General features: G+C 44.4%; 1 protein-coding gene across 8 annotated transcripts in view; it reads left to right on the top strand.

Annotated features, from left to right (window-relative positions):
* Nucleotides 1–15253, top strand: part of TNRC6B (trinucleotide repeat containing adaptor 6B) — a 281982-nt gene that overhangs the window by 211927 nt on the left and 54802 nt on the right. For 6 of the 8 annotated variants that reach the window (XM_033233864.1, XM_033233871.1, XM_033233866.1 and 3 more), the window contains 4 exons: nucleotides 892–1233; nucleotides 3756–6104; nucleotides 8852–9010; nucleotides 12134–12309. In XM_033233864.1, coding sequence (XP_033089755.1) covers nucleotides 892–1233; nucleotides 3756–6104; nucleotides 8852–9010; nucleotides 12134–12309 — 3026 coding nt within the window. The remainder of the gene's footprint in view (nucleotides 1–891; nucleotides 1234–3755; nucleotides 6105–8851; nucleotides 9011–12133; nucleotides 12310–15253) is intronic. The other 2 variants (XM_033233869.1, XM_033233870.1) reach the window with 2 other exon arrangements.

Below are 15253 nucleotides of genomic sequence, written 5' to 3'. Positions count from 1 at the left end.
AGTGAAAGGAGAAGTTACTTTGTTAGAATTGGTACCATGTAAGCTTTCTTACAAATAATCTTAGCTAGGGTCTGGGTGTGGTGGTTCACACCTGTAATCCCAGCACTTTGGGAGGCCGAGGTGGGTAAATAGCTTGAGTTCAGGAGTTTTAGACCAGCCTAGGTAGGCAACATGGCAAAACCCTGTCTCTAGAGGAGGAAAAAAAAATGAGTTGGCATGGTGGTGTATGCCTGTAGTCGCAGCTACTCAGGAGGCTGAGGTGGGAGGATCACTTGAGCCCTGGAGGTAGAAGTTGCATCAAGTCAAGATCGCCGCACTCCAGCCCGAGTTATACAGCAAGACCCCATCTCAAAAAAGAAAATAAAAATAGGCTGGGCGCAGTGGCTCACGCCTGTAATCCCAATACTTTGGGAGGCCAAGGCAGGCGGATCACGAGGTCAGGAGTTCAAGACCAGCCTGGCCAGCATAGTGAAACCTCGTCTCTACTAAAAATACAAAAAATTAGCTGGTTGTGATGGCAGGTGCCTGTAATCCGAGCTACTCGGGAGGCTGAGGCAGGAGAATTGCTTGAACCCGGGAGGCAGAGGTTGCAGTGAACGGAAGTTACACCACTGCACTCTGGTCTAGGCGACAGTGTGAGACTCCATCTCAAAAAAATAATAATAAAATAATAAAAAATAGTAATAATCTTGGCCAGGTGCAGTGGCTCACTCTTTTAATCCTAGCACTTTGGAAAGCTAAGGTGGGAGAGTCCCTTGAGCCCAAGTTCGAGACCAGCGTGGGCAACATGTCGAGACTCCATCTCTAAATTAAATAATAAAATTATTTAAAGTTTTAGAAAAAATGTATTTGTTGTATTTCAAAGACTGTTTCCCAACCCCTCTCTTTTAGTGCCCGAAGTGACGAAACCAAGTTTAAGCCAACCAACGGCCGCCAGCCCAATTGGCAGCTCTCCATCGCCACCAGTCAATGGTGGCAACAATGCCAAAAGGGTGGCAGTGCCGAACGGACAACCGCCAAGCGCCGCCCGCTACATGCCTCGGGAGGTGCCGCCGCGATTCCGTTGCCAGCAGGACCACAAAGTGTTACTAAAACGTGGGCAGCCCCCTCCACCATCCTGCATGCTCCTTGGGGGTGGGGCAGGGCCTCCTCCCTGCACAGCACCTGGAGCAAACCCAAACAACGCACAAGTGACAGGAGCGCTGCTGCAGAGTGAGAGTGGGACTGCGCCAGGTAAGGCACGCCGTGAATCAAATGCATGGCAGCTTGACAGACAGACAGCACTTTGTTTGCATTGCTTGGTGTAAAGTCCAGGAGAGCCATTAATTGTATAAACCACTGGGATTAGTCAAAAGATGAGAGAGGATCCTAGTATGTGATGTGTATTGGTGATTCTTGGAACTGAGGTTCCGTAAGTGTGTGCTCGTGGCATGAGGGCTGTTTTAGCTGTTGATGCTCATTATTTTGGGAGCCTTTTTTCCTTCTCAGACTAGAGTGTTATAAATTTGAACCTCCACAGTTCCACTGTCATATGTGTTCAGGGCATAACTGGACATGGAGCTTGTGTGAAGCCTAATCTTTAGATGCCTGTGTTATGTTTCCAGAATGCTAGGAGGATAGAGAAAATGATTTGCTACATTGCAATATAGAATCTTGGGAGAATTCTAAAATAATACTATTCTATAGCTTTTTTAATTAGATGTTTAAAATCAGTATTTCTTTTGAGGGCCCTGGATTTTGAGCTTTGTTAAAAACCGTATGTTGAAATAAGAGAGATTTAGCTGAAGGGTTCTACTAGAAGTTTTGAGAATTTTTAACAGATGAATACTAAGTCAACTATCAGCTAAGAAATTCTAAATATCTTTTAAAGTTTATTAACAAATTTCAACTTAAAAATGTCTTTTGGGGTGATATTAAAATTCAGAGCTTGAATACCATTAAGCGTTGGCAAAGACAATGAATTGATTGATGGTTGTCACCAGTAGGATGCTTTATTGGAGTTCTGAGTTTGAACAAATAATTGCCTAGAAAATTCGGTCACCACCTTGTTGTGTGCAGAGTAAGGATGGAAAGAAACCTCGTGGTGACACAGACTTCCTGCAGAGATAAGCCCTACCCATGGCCTTTCCTTCCTGGCCTCTCCTAACCAGCTGCAAAAGGAAGCATGTGAGAGGGCGGGCCCTGTTGGGCAGAGTTTCTGCAGCCCAGTGTAACCAGGCCTAGGTGGAGACATGGGGCCAGTGTGAGTCAGAGTGCACATTATGAAAACCAAGAAGGCCCCTAAATCTCAAGAGTTTGGGATTCTATGTTTTTTATTTTTCTATGCCTCTGTATAATACTTTGCAACTTCAAATTGATTAAAAGCTGCCTGGTTAAAGAAGCCAAAGTAAATTGAGAAGAAATAATCTCATTAAAAACCATTTTTCCCACCAAATATGGTAAATTCCACCAAAATATATGGTGAGCCAGCCTCATTTATCAGATTAAGTTCCTTGGGGTTGTGAACGCTGCCTAATTCATACTCGTGTGACACCCCCCCAACCCGGGGCGCCGAGCTCAGTGGCTCAGTGGGCATTCATCATTCAGCAGATGCTTACTCAGCAGCATTGTGCTGGCTGCTGCGTGGAATTCTAACGTTAGCAAGTTAGAGTCTCTGCCTCAAAGATGCTAACATGGGGAAGGAAAGTTGTGAACATGGTGCCGCAGTGCTGAGCAAAATGGCTCTAGACAGGGAAAGATTATTTTCAGGTGATGAGCTTGAAAACAGCTTGGTAGATGAAATGACACTTGAATTGGGCCCAGAAGGATGAGTAAATTTCACTGTGTGAATTCAGCAGAAAAACACAGTAGATGCCAACGTGGAATGGTGCCAGAGTGAGAAGGCATGAGTTGTGGAATGTCAAGTAGTGTGGAATATTAACATCAACATAGGAAGCAGGAGAAGATAAGACTAGAAAACTTCGTTGGTCTCAGGTCATGGAGCATCTTGATGACATTCGAGGCCAAGGAATTCAGCTTTATTCTTGTGCACTAAGGAACTGTTGAAGGTTCTCCATATAGCAGTGATATACTCAAAGGTGTGCTTTAGAAACATTGCTCCTGGCCGGGCGCAGTGGCTCAAGCCTGTAATCCCAGCACTTTGGGAGGCCGAGACGGGCGGATCACGAGGTCAGGAGATCGAGACCATCCTGGCTAACACTGTGAAACCCCATCTCTACTAAAAAATAACAAAAAACTAGCCGGGCGAGGTGGCGGGCGCCTGTAGTCCCAGCTCCTCGGGAGGCTGAGGCAGGAGAATGGCGTAAACCTGGGAGGCAGAGCTTGCAGCGAGCTGAGATCCGGCCACTGCCACTGCACTCCAGCCTGGGTGACAGAGCCAGACTCCGTCTCAAAAAAAAAAAAAAAAAAGAAGATTGCTCCAGCCAGGGGTGTTTAGAGTAGACTGGAGATACAGAGCAAGTTTAGAGTGTCATTGCTATTGCCTTGTCCCAAAATACAAGAAGGCCCTTCTCTGTCAATAGGAACGGCAAAGGGTGTAGTTTTGAGAGATATGAAGTGAGACTTAGCTGGTATAACACAAGGCAAATGAAAAAGAAGAGATGACTAAGACAGTTGTGATACAAGCAACTGGATTGAGAGAAACTGGCATGTGATTAGCTCTCCTAAGGGCAGAGCTCAAAGGAGAGCCCCTTTGAGGGATTGATGAGTAATGAATGCATGTGAAGCTGTGATTAATAAGATGATCTCTTCCCCAGACTCAACCCTTGGAGGTGCTGCTGCTTCAAATTATGCAAATTCCACTTGGGGCTCGGGAGCCTCCTCCAACAACGGCACCTCCCCCAACCCAATTCACATCTGGGACAAGGTGATTGTAGACGGGTCTGACATGGAAGAGTGGCCTTGTATTGCCAGCAAAGACACTGAATCTTCTTCCGAAAACACCACCGATAACAACAGTGCCTCGAACCCTGGCTCTGAGAAGAGCACTCTGCCAGGAAGCACCACTAGTAACAAAGGAAAAGGGAGCCAGTGCCAGTCTGCAAGTTCTGGGAACGAATGTAATCTTGGGGTCTGGAAATCTGACCCTAAGGCTAAATCTGTTCAATCTTCCAACCCAACTACAGAAAACAACAATGGACTAGGAAATTGGAGGAATGTGAGTGGTCAGGATAGAATTGGACCTGGCTCTGGCTTCAGCAACTTTAACCCAAATAGCAACCCATCTGCCTGGCCAGCGCTGGTCCAAGAAGGAACTTCTAGGAAAGGGGCATTGGAAACAGAGAATAGTAATTCCAGTGCACAAGTTAGCACAGTAGGTCAGACATCCAGGGAACAGCAGTCAAAGATGGAAAATGCGGGTGTTAATTTTGTTGTCTCTGGCAGAGAACAGGCTCAAATTCATAACACTGATGGACCAAAAAATGGAAACACTAACTCCTTGAACTTAAGTTCACCAAACCCCATGGAGAATAAGGGAATGCCCTTTGGAATGGGCTTGGGGAACACCTCCAGGAGCACTGATGCCCCTTCACAAAGCACTGGAGATCGAAAGACTGGGAGTGTTGGATCTTGGGGTGCAGCTAGGGGGCCTTCTGGAACTGACACAGTCTCTGGACAAAGCAATTCTGGAAACAATGGGAACAATGGAAAAGAGAGAGAGGACTCCTGGAAAGGAGCTTCTGTTCAGAAATCAACTGGGTCAAAAAATGACTCTTGGGACAACAATAACAGGTCTACGGGTGGGTCCTGGAACTTTGGCCCCCAGGACTCTAATGACAACAAATGGGGTGAAGGGAACAAAATGACATCTGGGGTCTCTCAGGGAGAATGGAAACAGCCGACTGGGTCTGATGAGTTGAAAATTGGAGAATGGAGTGGTCCAAACCAACCAAATTCTAGCACTGGAGCATGGGACAATCAAAAGGGCCACCCCCTCCCTGAAAACCAAGGCAATGCCCAGGCTCCCTGTTGGGGAAGATCTTCCAGCTCCACAGGAAGTGAAGTTGGAGGTCAAAGCACTGGAAGCAACCACAAAGCAGGAAGTAGCGACAGTCATAACTCTGGCCGTCGGTCGTACAGGCCCACACATCCTGATTGTCAGGCTGTCTTGCAGACTCTTTTGAGCAGAACTGATTTGGACCCCAGGGTGCTCTCCAACACTGGCTGGGGCCAAACTCAAATTAAGCAGGACACGGTGTGGGACATTGAAGAGGTGCCAAGGCCTGAGGGGAAATCTGACAAAGGAACTGAGGGGTGGGAGAGCGCTGCCACACAGACCAAGAACTCAGGGGGCTGGGGAGATGCACCCAGCCAAAGCAATCAAATGAAGTCTGGATGGGGGGAGCTCTCAGCCTCTACAGAGTGGAAAGACCCCAAGAACACAGGAGGCTGGAATGACTACAAGAACAACAACTCTTCCAGCTGGGGAGGAGGACGACCTGATGAAAAGACACCTTCCTCTTGGAATGAGAATCCCAGCAAGGATCAGGGGTGGGGAGGTGGACGCCAGCCCAATCAAGGATGGTCTTCTGGGAAGAATGGTTGGGGAGAGGAAGTCGATCAGACGAAAAGCAGCAGTTGGGAAAGTTCTGCAAGTAAACCTGTGTCTGGGTGGGGTGAAGGAGGGCAGAATGAAATCGGAACCTGGGGTAATGGTGGCAATGCAAGCCTAGCTTCAAAAGGTGGATGGGAGGATTGCAAAAGATCCCCAGCATGGAATGAGACAGGCCGACAGCCCAACTCCTGGAATAAACAACACCAACAGCAGCAGCCCCCACAGCAGCCACCGCCACCACAACCAGAGGCTTCTGGTTCGTGGGGAGGCCCACCCCCACCACCTCCAGGCAACGTTCGACCTTCCAGTTCCAGCTGGAGCAGCGGGCCACAGCCTGCAACCCCTAAGGATGAGGAGCCCAGTGGTTGGGAAGAGCCATCCCCACAGTCAATTAGTCGGAAAATGGACATTGATGATGGCACTTCAGCATGGGGAGACCCTAACAGTTATAACTACAAGAATGTGAATCTGTGGGATAAGAATTCCCAAGGGGGCCCGGCACCTCGAGAACCAAACCTGCCCACCCCAATGACCGGTAAATCGGCATCAGGTAAGCAGTGGCTTTTTCTTGCAGCTTTTGATGAAGAAAAGAAATCCTAGACCACGGCATTTTTATTAGGTGAATTTATTCAATTTAGTTTTGTTCTGAGACGCTTTCCTACGGTTCCTACTCTGTTGCTGACAGAACCTCTTTTTATAAAATGCTAGTGATGGCAGATGCTGGTAGTACATTTTAATGTTCTTTCTTGGCAAAAGGAAAAGATGACAACCCTGTGTTAGTCCCCAAAATTATTTTTCTGTAATTGTATTGGTCTGCAGAATCCAAAAGACATATCTTGCCAAACAAACTATGTTCTAGATTTTAAAATAAAGAATTAAAGTAGTAGCAGAAATAGACCTGATTTCCATTCTGGTTCTACCCGTGGACACATCTCTGCTTCTGTTTCCCCAGCAAAGGGAAATATCCTGTGTTTTTCCAGAGGCCATCATGATGCTGAAGCAAAGTTGGTATCTGGAAGGTTTCTTCTGTCTCTTTCCAGATGATTTTTAGTGATTACCTCTGGAATGGGAGTACTTTGTATAAGAGATTGTTATTGTTATCTCAGGCCTAGTGAGATGGCTCACACCTGTAATCCCAGCACTATGGGAGACTGGGGCAGGAGGATCCCTTGAGCCCAGCAGTTTGAGACCAGCCTGGGCAACCTAGAGAGACTTTAGTCTCCACAAAAATATTTTTTAAAAATTAGATGGCTGTGGTGCATGTGCCTATAGTCCCACCTACTCTAGAGACTGAGGTGAGAGGATCACCTAAGCTCTGGAGATGGAAGGCTGTAGGGAGCTACGATCTCACTACTACACTCCAGCTTGGGTGACAGAGTGAGACCCTGTCGCAAAAAAAAAAAAAAAAAAAAAAAAAAAGAGAGATTGTTAGGATAATCAGTTGCCCAGAATTAAACTTTCTTCCATCACTATTTGAATAGGAAACATCATACCTGGTAAAAGTAGCAATGATAATGCCATTCTTAGTTTGTCATTGTCAACTTGAATGTCCCTATAAAGCATATAGTTCAACAAATTAAGGGGGATGCACCTTTTAGTCTTTTTTTAGTTAATCATAATATTAATAATCAGTTTTCTTTTTTTGAGACAGAATCTTGCTCTGTTGCCCAAGCTGGAGTGCAGTGGCATGATCTCGACTCACTGTAACCTCCGCCTCCCAAGTTCAAGTGATTCTCATGCCTGCCGCCATGCCCAGCTAATGTTTGTATTTTTAGTAGAGACAGAATTTCACCATGTTGGCCAGGCTGGTCTCAAACTCCTGACCTCAGGTGATCCACCTGCCTCAGCCTCCCAAAGTGCTGGGATTACAGGCATGAGCCACCGCGCCCAGCCAAGAATCAGTTTTCTCAGAGTACGCCTCTAGTGTTTAGCTAATCCATTTGTGGCCACTTAGAAAAATGATTACTTTTAACTCATTCTTTTTTCAAGTATTAAAAAGAATGAGGAAGGAAATGAAGATTTCTCGCTAGCTCCCTATCCGGAATAAAACCTGCTAAAATTTTAAAAAACTTTATCCATATAGCAAAAACCTTCAAACTGTGTGGAAAAGCAAAAGATAATCAATAAAAGAATCTTAACCCCTAGGGTCTCTTCCCATAGGTAATCTCTTAGAAGTTTGTGTCCCGTTCAAAACTTTTACAGAGAAGGGATTGTACTTTGTATACTGTTCTTCACATTGCTTTTCTCATTATACTTATAGCTTTCAATTTTAGCACATAGTCTGCAGTTTAATTGCTTCATATACAGTATTTCTGTTTTTTGAGATGGAGTCTCACTCTGTCTCCCAGGCTGGAGTGCAGTGGCACAATCTCAGCTCACTGCAACCTCCACCTCCTGGGTTCAAGTGAGCCTCCTTCTCAGCCTCCCAAATAGCTGGGATTACAGGCATGCACCACCAAGCCTAGCTAATTTTTGTATTTTTTGGTAGAGACGGGGTTTCGCCATGTTGGTCAGACTGGTCTTGAACTCCTGACCTCAGGAGATCCACCCGCCTCAGCCTCCCAGAGTGCTGGGATAACAGGCATGAGCAACCGCACTTGGCCTTTACACAGTATTTCTTTTATGGGTGACCCACAGTTGGTCTAACCAGTCCGCTTGTGATAGATATTTAGGTTGTTTCCACATTTTTTCTATCAGTGATGCAGTGAGTATTGTTATACATGTAATTTTACCTATTTTTACAAGTATATTTATAGTATAGTTTTCTGGCAGGCTGGGCATGGTGGCTCATGCCTGTAATCCCAGCACTTTGGGAGGCCGAGCCAGGCAGATCATGAGGTCAGGAGTTCGAGGCCAGCCTGGCCAACATGGTGAAACCCTGTCTCTACTTTAAAAAAAAAATACAAAAATTAGCTGGGTATGGTGGCGTGCGCCTGTAATCCCAGCTACTCGGGACGCTGAGGCAGGAGAATCGCTTGAACCTGGGAGGTGGAGGTTGCTATGAGCCATGACCACACCACTGCACTCTAGCCTCGGTGACAGAGCAAGACTCTGTCTCAAAAAAAAAAAAAAAAAAAAAAAAAATTCCTGGCAGTGGAGTTACTGGGTCAGAAGTTTAATGTGCATCAGATTTTTTTAAAAGGTGACATTGCCAAATGCCCCTCACATGGAAGTTGAATCTGTTTACATTTCTGTCGACAGAATATAGGCATGCCTGTTCCCTCCACCTTCACACCACTGGATACTATGGCATTTCATTTAACAAATGATTCTTAGAGACATTTCCTTTCTTTATAGTCTGGAGCAAAAGCACACCACCTGCTCCAGATAATGGTACTTCCGCTTGGGGTGAGCCAAATGAAAGCAGTCCTGGGTGGGGCGAGATGGATGATACAGGAGCATCGACCACAGGCTGGGGGAACACGCCCGCCAACGCTCCCAATGCCATGAAGCCTAGTAAGTGTGAAGCTTTTCATTTTTTGAGGGATTCTTTTTTTTTTTTTTTTTTTTAATTGAGACGGAGTTTCACTCTTGTCACCCAGGCTGGAGTGCAGTGGTGTAATTTCGGCTCACGGCAACCTCTGCTTTCCAGCTTCAAGCGATTCTCCTGCCTCAGCCTCCCGAGTAGCTGGGATTACAGGCGCCCGCCACCATGCCAGGCTAATTTTTGTATTTTTAGTAGAGATGGGGTTTTGCCGTGTTGGGCAGGCTGGTCTTGAACTCCTGTCCTCGTGATCCACCCGCCTTGGCCTCCCAAAGTCCTGGGACTGCAGGCGTGAGCCACCGTGCCCAGCCGGGATTCTTTGTTAAATGTTTGTCAAATGTCAGATTTGAGAATCTGACATTTTGGTGAGGGCTGTTTAGTTTTAAACTGTGGATTCAGTGAGATTCAGGACCTTGAGTGTTAAATAATTAGTTAATAGCAAACGGTTGTGGCTTGGCTTGGCATTTCTCAAAATGTTTAAGGTGAACTAAAAATCATAAGCTAATGTTGTTTTAAATTTAGTATCTGGACAGAATTGTAATTTTGATGTGATGCTTTTAGCCCAGTGACTATGTGCTCACCATGTCTAGCTTGCATTTCTACTTGTTTGTTAGTACAATTTAAAACAAAAGTTCCTGGCTTTTCATGTGGAATATGATCTGTGCTGCCCAGTGACTTCATCCTTCTGCACTTTCCTTTGCCTTTGTCATTTTTCTTCCACATAAGACCATTTCAGATTTTTTGAACCTGGCATAAATTTAACTTCAGTATTTTAAATGAAGAACATCACACTTATTCAGAATCATTGAAAATCGAAAATCTAAGCTGTACTTGATCCAACTGGTGATGTGTATCACAGTAATGAGCAGAACTCTGTGGACTGAGGCTATGGAATGCCTCATTGGCTGTTCCTAAATTCAAGTGCCTGTTTCCACTTATTTTTGTAACTTTCTTAAAAATGTTCCAACATCTCTTTTCTACCATATAGCAGATTTAAGGGATTATCTTTTGACTAAATAATGAACATTTCTGGAATGACCAAAATTCAAACAAGAAAATAAATTCTGTTAAGTTTATCATGTGATATTCAGGACTCTTACAGTGCCATATAAGAATACATTAGCTCTATTCTGGAAATTCACACGTGTTTATATGCAGTAACTTGACTACATTTTAAAACTCATGACTCTCCTCGACTTCGTTAAAATAGCTTCATGAAAATTTTGGTTTTATTATTTCCATTGTGAAATCAGTCGTATCATCATGGGAAATGTAATCTAGTAGACTTGAAGTACATCCAAAATGCTGTTGGAAGACATTAATCAGACCCTGGGCACAAAGAGATCCTTTACCAGTATATTCAGGATTTTCATGTGTCTTTCCCAACCCCAGGATCACCTCTCTTGTATCACAAAACCACTTTTCCTCAGATTCTAAAAATGTCTTCTACTCTTCAGGATCATCTGTAGTTATAACACATATCCTTTCTGTGGGTAAGTTAAATGTGTAATATGCAGAAGAAAGGGCTACCAGCTGATGGTAGCCTGTCTTAAATTTGATGTTATGAATCCTATGATTAAAAATTAGACCTCTCTTTTCTATAAGAAACATTTGTTAGACGTTTAGCTTCCCTCTTTAAAAAAAAGGTTCACTTGCGTGTCTTCGTTGTTCTAAAGGGGTCAATGTGTTATTTATATTGGGTTTTTAACTCCTGTTGCTTGTCAGTGGATGGTATAAAGCCTATGCTTGTATGCTTGTATAATATAAATCACAAATATGGTATTATATAAATTTATAATCCTGTATACAGAGGCAGCAGTCCTGGTTATCGGCAGCACTGCCAGCAGCAGGAAGAGGAGCATCCCAACCCTCCCCCTTGTGCATACAGCCCCTTCCTGTGGCTACAGTGAACCTCACTGGGAGACAGTCAGATTCACCTGGGCCTTGCTGGGGGATGAGATGCCACAGTTAGAAGAAATGAATTGCCCTGTGCCTTATGTACTTGGCACAAACCTACTTGGCTATCATAGGCTTGATCCTACAGGGTGGCAGTTGTCATTCAAGGAAAGGCCTGGAAGAGCCAATTTTCTGCCCTTAAACTCTTCATATAAAGCTATGTACACATCAGAAGACTTTCATAAATGTCCTGTCATGTGGGAAAGTAGAGGTGCAGATGGAACTTTCCAGGCAGGAGAATGTGTTTCCTTTTCTTTATCATTTTATACAGTATTATTACTGCAAGGTATGTTTTGATTCTGCACAGTATTTTCGGAGGGAATTAAGGACTTACTCCAGTCTTCAAATTAAAGATCTTTGTTTAGAATGGGATGCTGATGTCCCCCTTCCTCAAATATTAAAGCCTCTTGGATTTCTCTCTGCTTTCCTTTCTCCCTTCCTCTCCTTATCCTCCACATTTTCTCCTCCTGTCTTTTCAAAACCACTATGTATATATTCTTTGCCTCTTTAGTATCTAATACATTTCAAGTATATAATTCTAATACATTTTAGATTTCCGTGGCTATATGTGAATTTTTCTTCTTTCACCATAATTCTGATATTCAAAATCTTATGAAAAATGTTCCCCCTTTTCATGTTCTATTCGTCTCTGCTTCACCCCAAGCAAGCTAGACAGTTGTCCTTTATCATACCTCGTATTTATAGTGTCGATTGTATATAAAGTACATACTGAATGGAGGATAAAACCACGGCTGCAGTAAACTATGTTCATTAAGAGGAACAGATTTCTCTTAATTGAGATGTGAAATTTCTTGCCAGGAATGTTGTGATAAGTTCTTTTCAGTTTTGAAATTCCTGTCCAACTTGGTGCAAGGGAAAAAGCATTGATCCAGAAATCAGGAGGTCTTGGTTCTTTCTGAAGAACCTTTCTTGGTTTGTTAACTTTCTGTGTATCATTGAAACTTCATGGGTTTTAGTTTCCTGCTCTCTAAAAAATGAGTAATAATATTTGCCTTGCCGTTGTAGATGGAGTAGATAAAATTACAAAGACACTAAAATGCTGCATCTGCAAGGAGTTACTATTCTGCTGATTGTTTTATATAGCTGTTGCAAAGAGTTAATTCATTCTTTCCTTAAAGATTCCAAATCTATGCAAGACGGCTGGGGGGAGAGTGACGGGCCAGTCACAGGACCTCGTCATCCCAGCTGGGAAGAGGAGGAGGATGGAGGAGTCTGGAACACCGCTGGCTCTCAGGGCAGTGCTTCCTCCCACAGCTCAGCAAGCTGGGGACAAGGAGGAAAGAAACAAATGAAGGTAGCCCGCTTTACAAATGTCGGCACTTGCTCATTCGCTCTGAGAAGGCAGAACGGAGGTTTTGTTTCGTTTGTTTTTGTTTTGAGACAAGTTCTCACTCTGTCACTCAGGCTGGAGTGCAATGGCACAGTCACGACTCACTGTACAACCTCCTGGGCTCAAGCAATCCTCCCACCTCAGCCTCTGTAATAGCCAGAACTATCACCATGCCTGGCTAAATTTTTTATTTTTTCGTAGAGACAGGGTTTCGCCACGTCGCCAGGATGGTCTCAAACTCCTGAGCTCAATCCTCCTGCCTTGTCCTCCCCAAGTGCTGGGATTACGGGCGTGAGCTACCACACCTAGCTAGAACTGAGGATTTTTTTTTTTGAGACGCAGTCTCGCTCTGTCGCCCAGGCTGGAGTGCAGTGGCGTTATCTTGGCTCACTGCAACCTCTGCCTCCTGGGTTCACGCTATTCTCCTGCCTCAGCCTCCTGAGTAGCTGGGACTGCAGGTGCCCCTCACCACGCCCGGCTAATTTTTTGTGTTTTTAGTGGAGACAGGGTTTCACCGTGTTAGCCAGGATGGTCTCGATCTCCTGACTTCGTGATCCACCTGCCTTGGCCTCCCAAAGTGCTGGGATTACAGGCGTGAGCCACCACGCCCAGCCAGAACTGAAGATGTTTAAATGAAAGGTGTGAGGCAGCTGGGGTCCTCAAGGTCCTAAGTAAGGGGAAAAATGTTTTCTTGCAAACAAATAACTACTTCCCTTTTACCCTTCATCTTCCTTTCCCATGACCTTGAAACCTTGAACTATAAAACTGTTGCTGTGGGTAAAATGAAGTTTTCAAAGATATGAGATATTTTTCATTTTTAGTTTCCACATTATAACAATCTGTTGGAGGCTCTCAAGGCATACTTTATAAATGCTTTTGCATTCTAAAGCCAAAGAAGTCCTTCCAGTAAATCCCCATAGATGTGTCGGAGGGAACCCAAAGGAAGATAATGCTGGCTTATCCCGTGGTGATTAGTACGTCCCGATTTTATCTGATTTGGGAAATTCCAAGACCCAAAACCCTTCTCCCGACAAATGAAGTACCAATGTGTACTTGTGTGTATAGCAGCTAAATGATTTCTCTTTTGTTTTTTTGAGAGAGTCTAGCCCTGTCCCCCAGGCTGGAGTGCAGTGGTCCAATCTCAACTCACTGCAAGCTCCGCCTCCCAGGTTCACACCATTCTCCTGCCTCAGCCTCCCAAGTAGCTGGGACTACAGGCGCCAGCCACCATGCCCGGCTAGATTTTTGTATCTTTTAGTAGAGACGGGGTTTCACGGTGTTAGCCAGGATGGTCTCGATCTCCTGACCTCGTGATCCGCCCGCCTCGCCCTCCCAAAGTTATGGGATTACAGGCATGAGCCACCGTGCCCAGCCTGGCAGCTAGATGATTTCTGCACATCATATACCAAGTTGTGTACTAAACTTTCCATCTTCTGTATGAGATACCTTCTGTATCTCATAACAACTCAGTTTCTCCTTTGGTTTGCACAGTTTGATGAGGACTTTGGTTTTCAATCTGGAACGGTAGTCTTTGAGCCTGAACCAGTGTCTTGGCAGATGCTCTCTTTTTTCAATTCCAGATTTTCATTTGACAAATAAAATAGTGGAAATAAGAAATGGGCATCCAATACTTAATTTCAGCATGAGAGTCTTGGCACCCTATGAAATGCTTCACAGCTAATATTCTCCTGTGTTTCAAATACCAGGTGCCATCTTAGAGGCCTTCCCATGTCTGAGGATTGGGCCTTCATCCCATTTGCCCTTTGCCTATAGGCCATTAATTTTGTAGACGACTCTTTTATAGAATAAGAACACAGTGTGTTTCTATTTAGAGACATTTTGCTTAAGCAGTCACTTATGGTTTTTCTTCTATTAAGAGCTTTTATTTCCTTAGCCTAGTCACAGAAGGAATTATTCAGCAAACTTTTCAGCATTCCTTGCACTCTTAGGTTGTCTAGTGTGATTTTGGCTTTCTTTTGGTTATTTACAAATTGACAATGAGACTAAATTAACTGATTGAAAGGGACTAATACCCCACTAGGGTGACAACCAATATGTAATTAATTAAGTTAATTGGAAATTGAATCTTCCAGCCCCAGTACCAGTGATTCTGACTTTTCATACTGAGGGCATTTTTAAAAAAATTATGATAAAATACATATAGCATATAATTTACCATAGTGTATATTTTTAAGTGTACAGTTCAGTGGCATTAAGTATATTCACATATGATAAATGCTGCCATTTACCACCATCTATCCACAGAACTCTTTCCATCTTGCAAAACTGAAACTCTGTACCTATTAAACAGTAACTCCCCATTCTCCCCTCTCTCTAGTGAGGGCTTTTTTGACCTTAAAATCTGTACTAGCTGGCCATGGTGGCTCACGCCTGTAATCCCAACACTTTGGGAGGCTGAAGCAGGTGAATCACCTGAGGTCAAGAGTTCAAGACCAGCCTGACCAACATGGTGAAACCCCGTCTCTACTAAAAATACAAAAATTAGCTGGGTGTGGCGGCAGGTGCCTGTAATCCCAGCTATTTGGGAGGCTGAGGCTGGAGAATTGCTTGAACTCAGGAGGCAGAGGTTGCAGTGAGCCAAGATCATGCCATTGCACTCCAGCCTGGGTGACAAAAGCGAAAGTCAGTCTCAAAACACACACGCGCGCGCGTGCACACACACACACACACACACACACACACAACCTGTACTAAATTTAAGTGCTTCATCACTTTCAAGGATAATAAAATTGATTTGATAGCTATCATCACGGGCCAGGCGCGGTGACTCACGCCTGTAATCCTAGCACTTTGGGAGGCCAAGGTGGGCAGATCACAACATCAGGAGATGGAGACTATCCTGGCTAACACACTGAAACCCCGTCTCTACTAAAAATACAAAAAAATT

The sequence above is a fragment of the Trachypithecus francoisi genome, unplaced genomic scaffold (assembly GCF_009764315.1).
Source record: "Trachypithecus francoisi isolate TF-2019V2 unplaced genomic scaffold, Tfra_2.0 Lachesis_group14, whole genome shotgun sequence".
In the NCBI taxonomy this organism is placed as follows: Eukaryota; Metazoa; Chordata; class Mammalia; order Primates; family Cercopithecidae; genus Trachypithecus; species Trachypithecus francoisi.
Note: the sequence above shows the minus strand (reverse complement) of the source record. Positions and strands in the feature narration are given on the sequence as shown.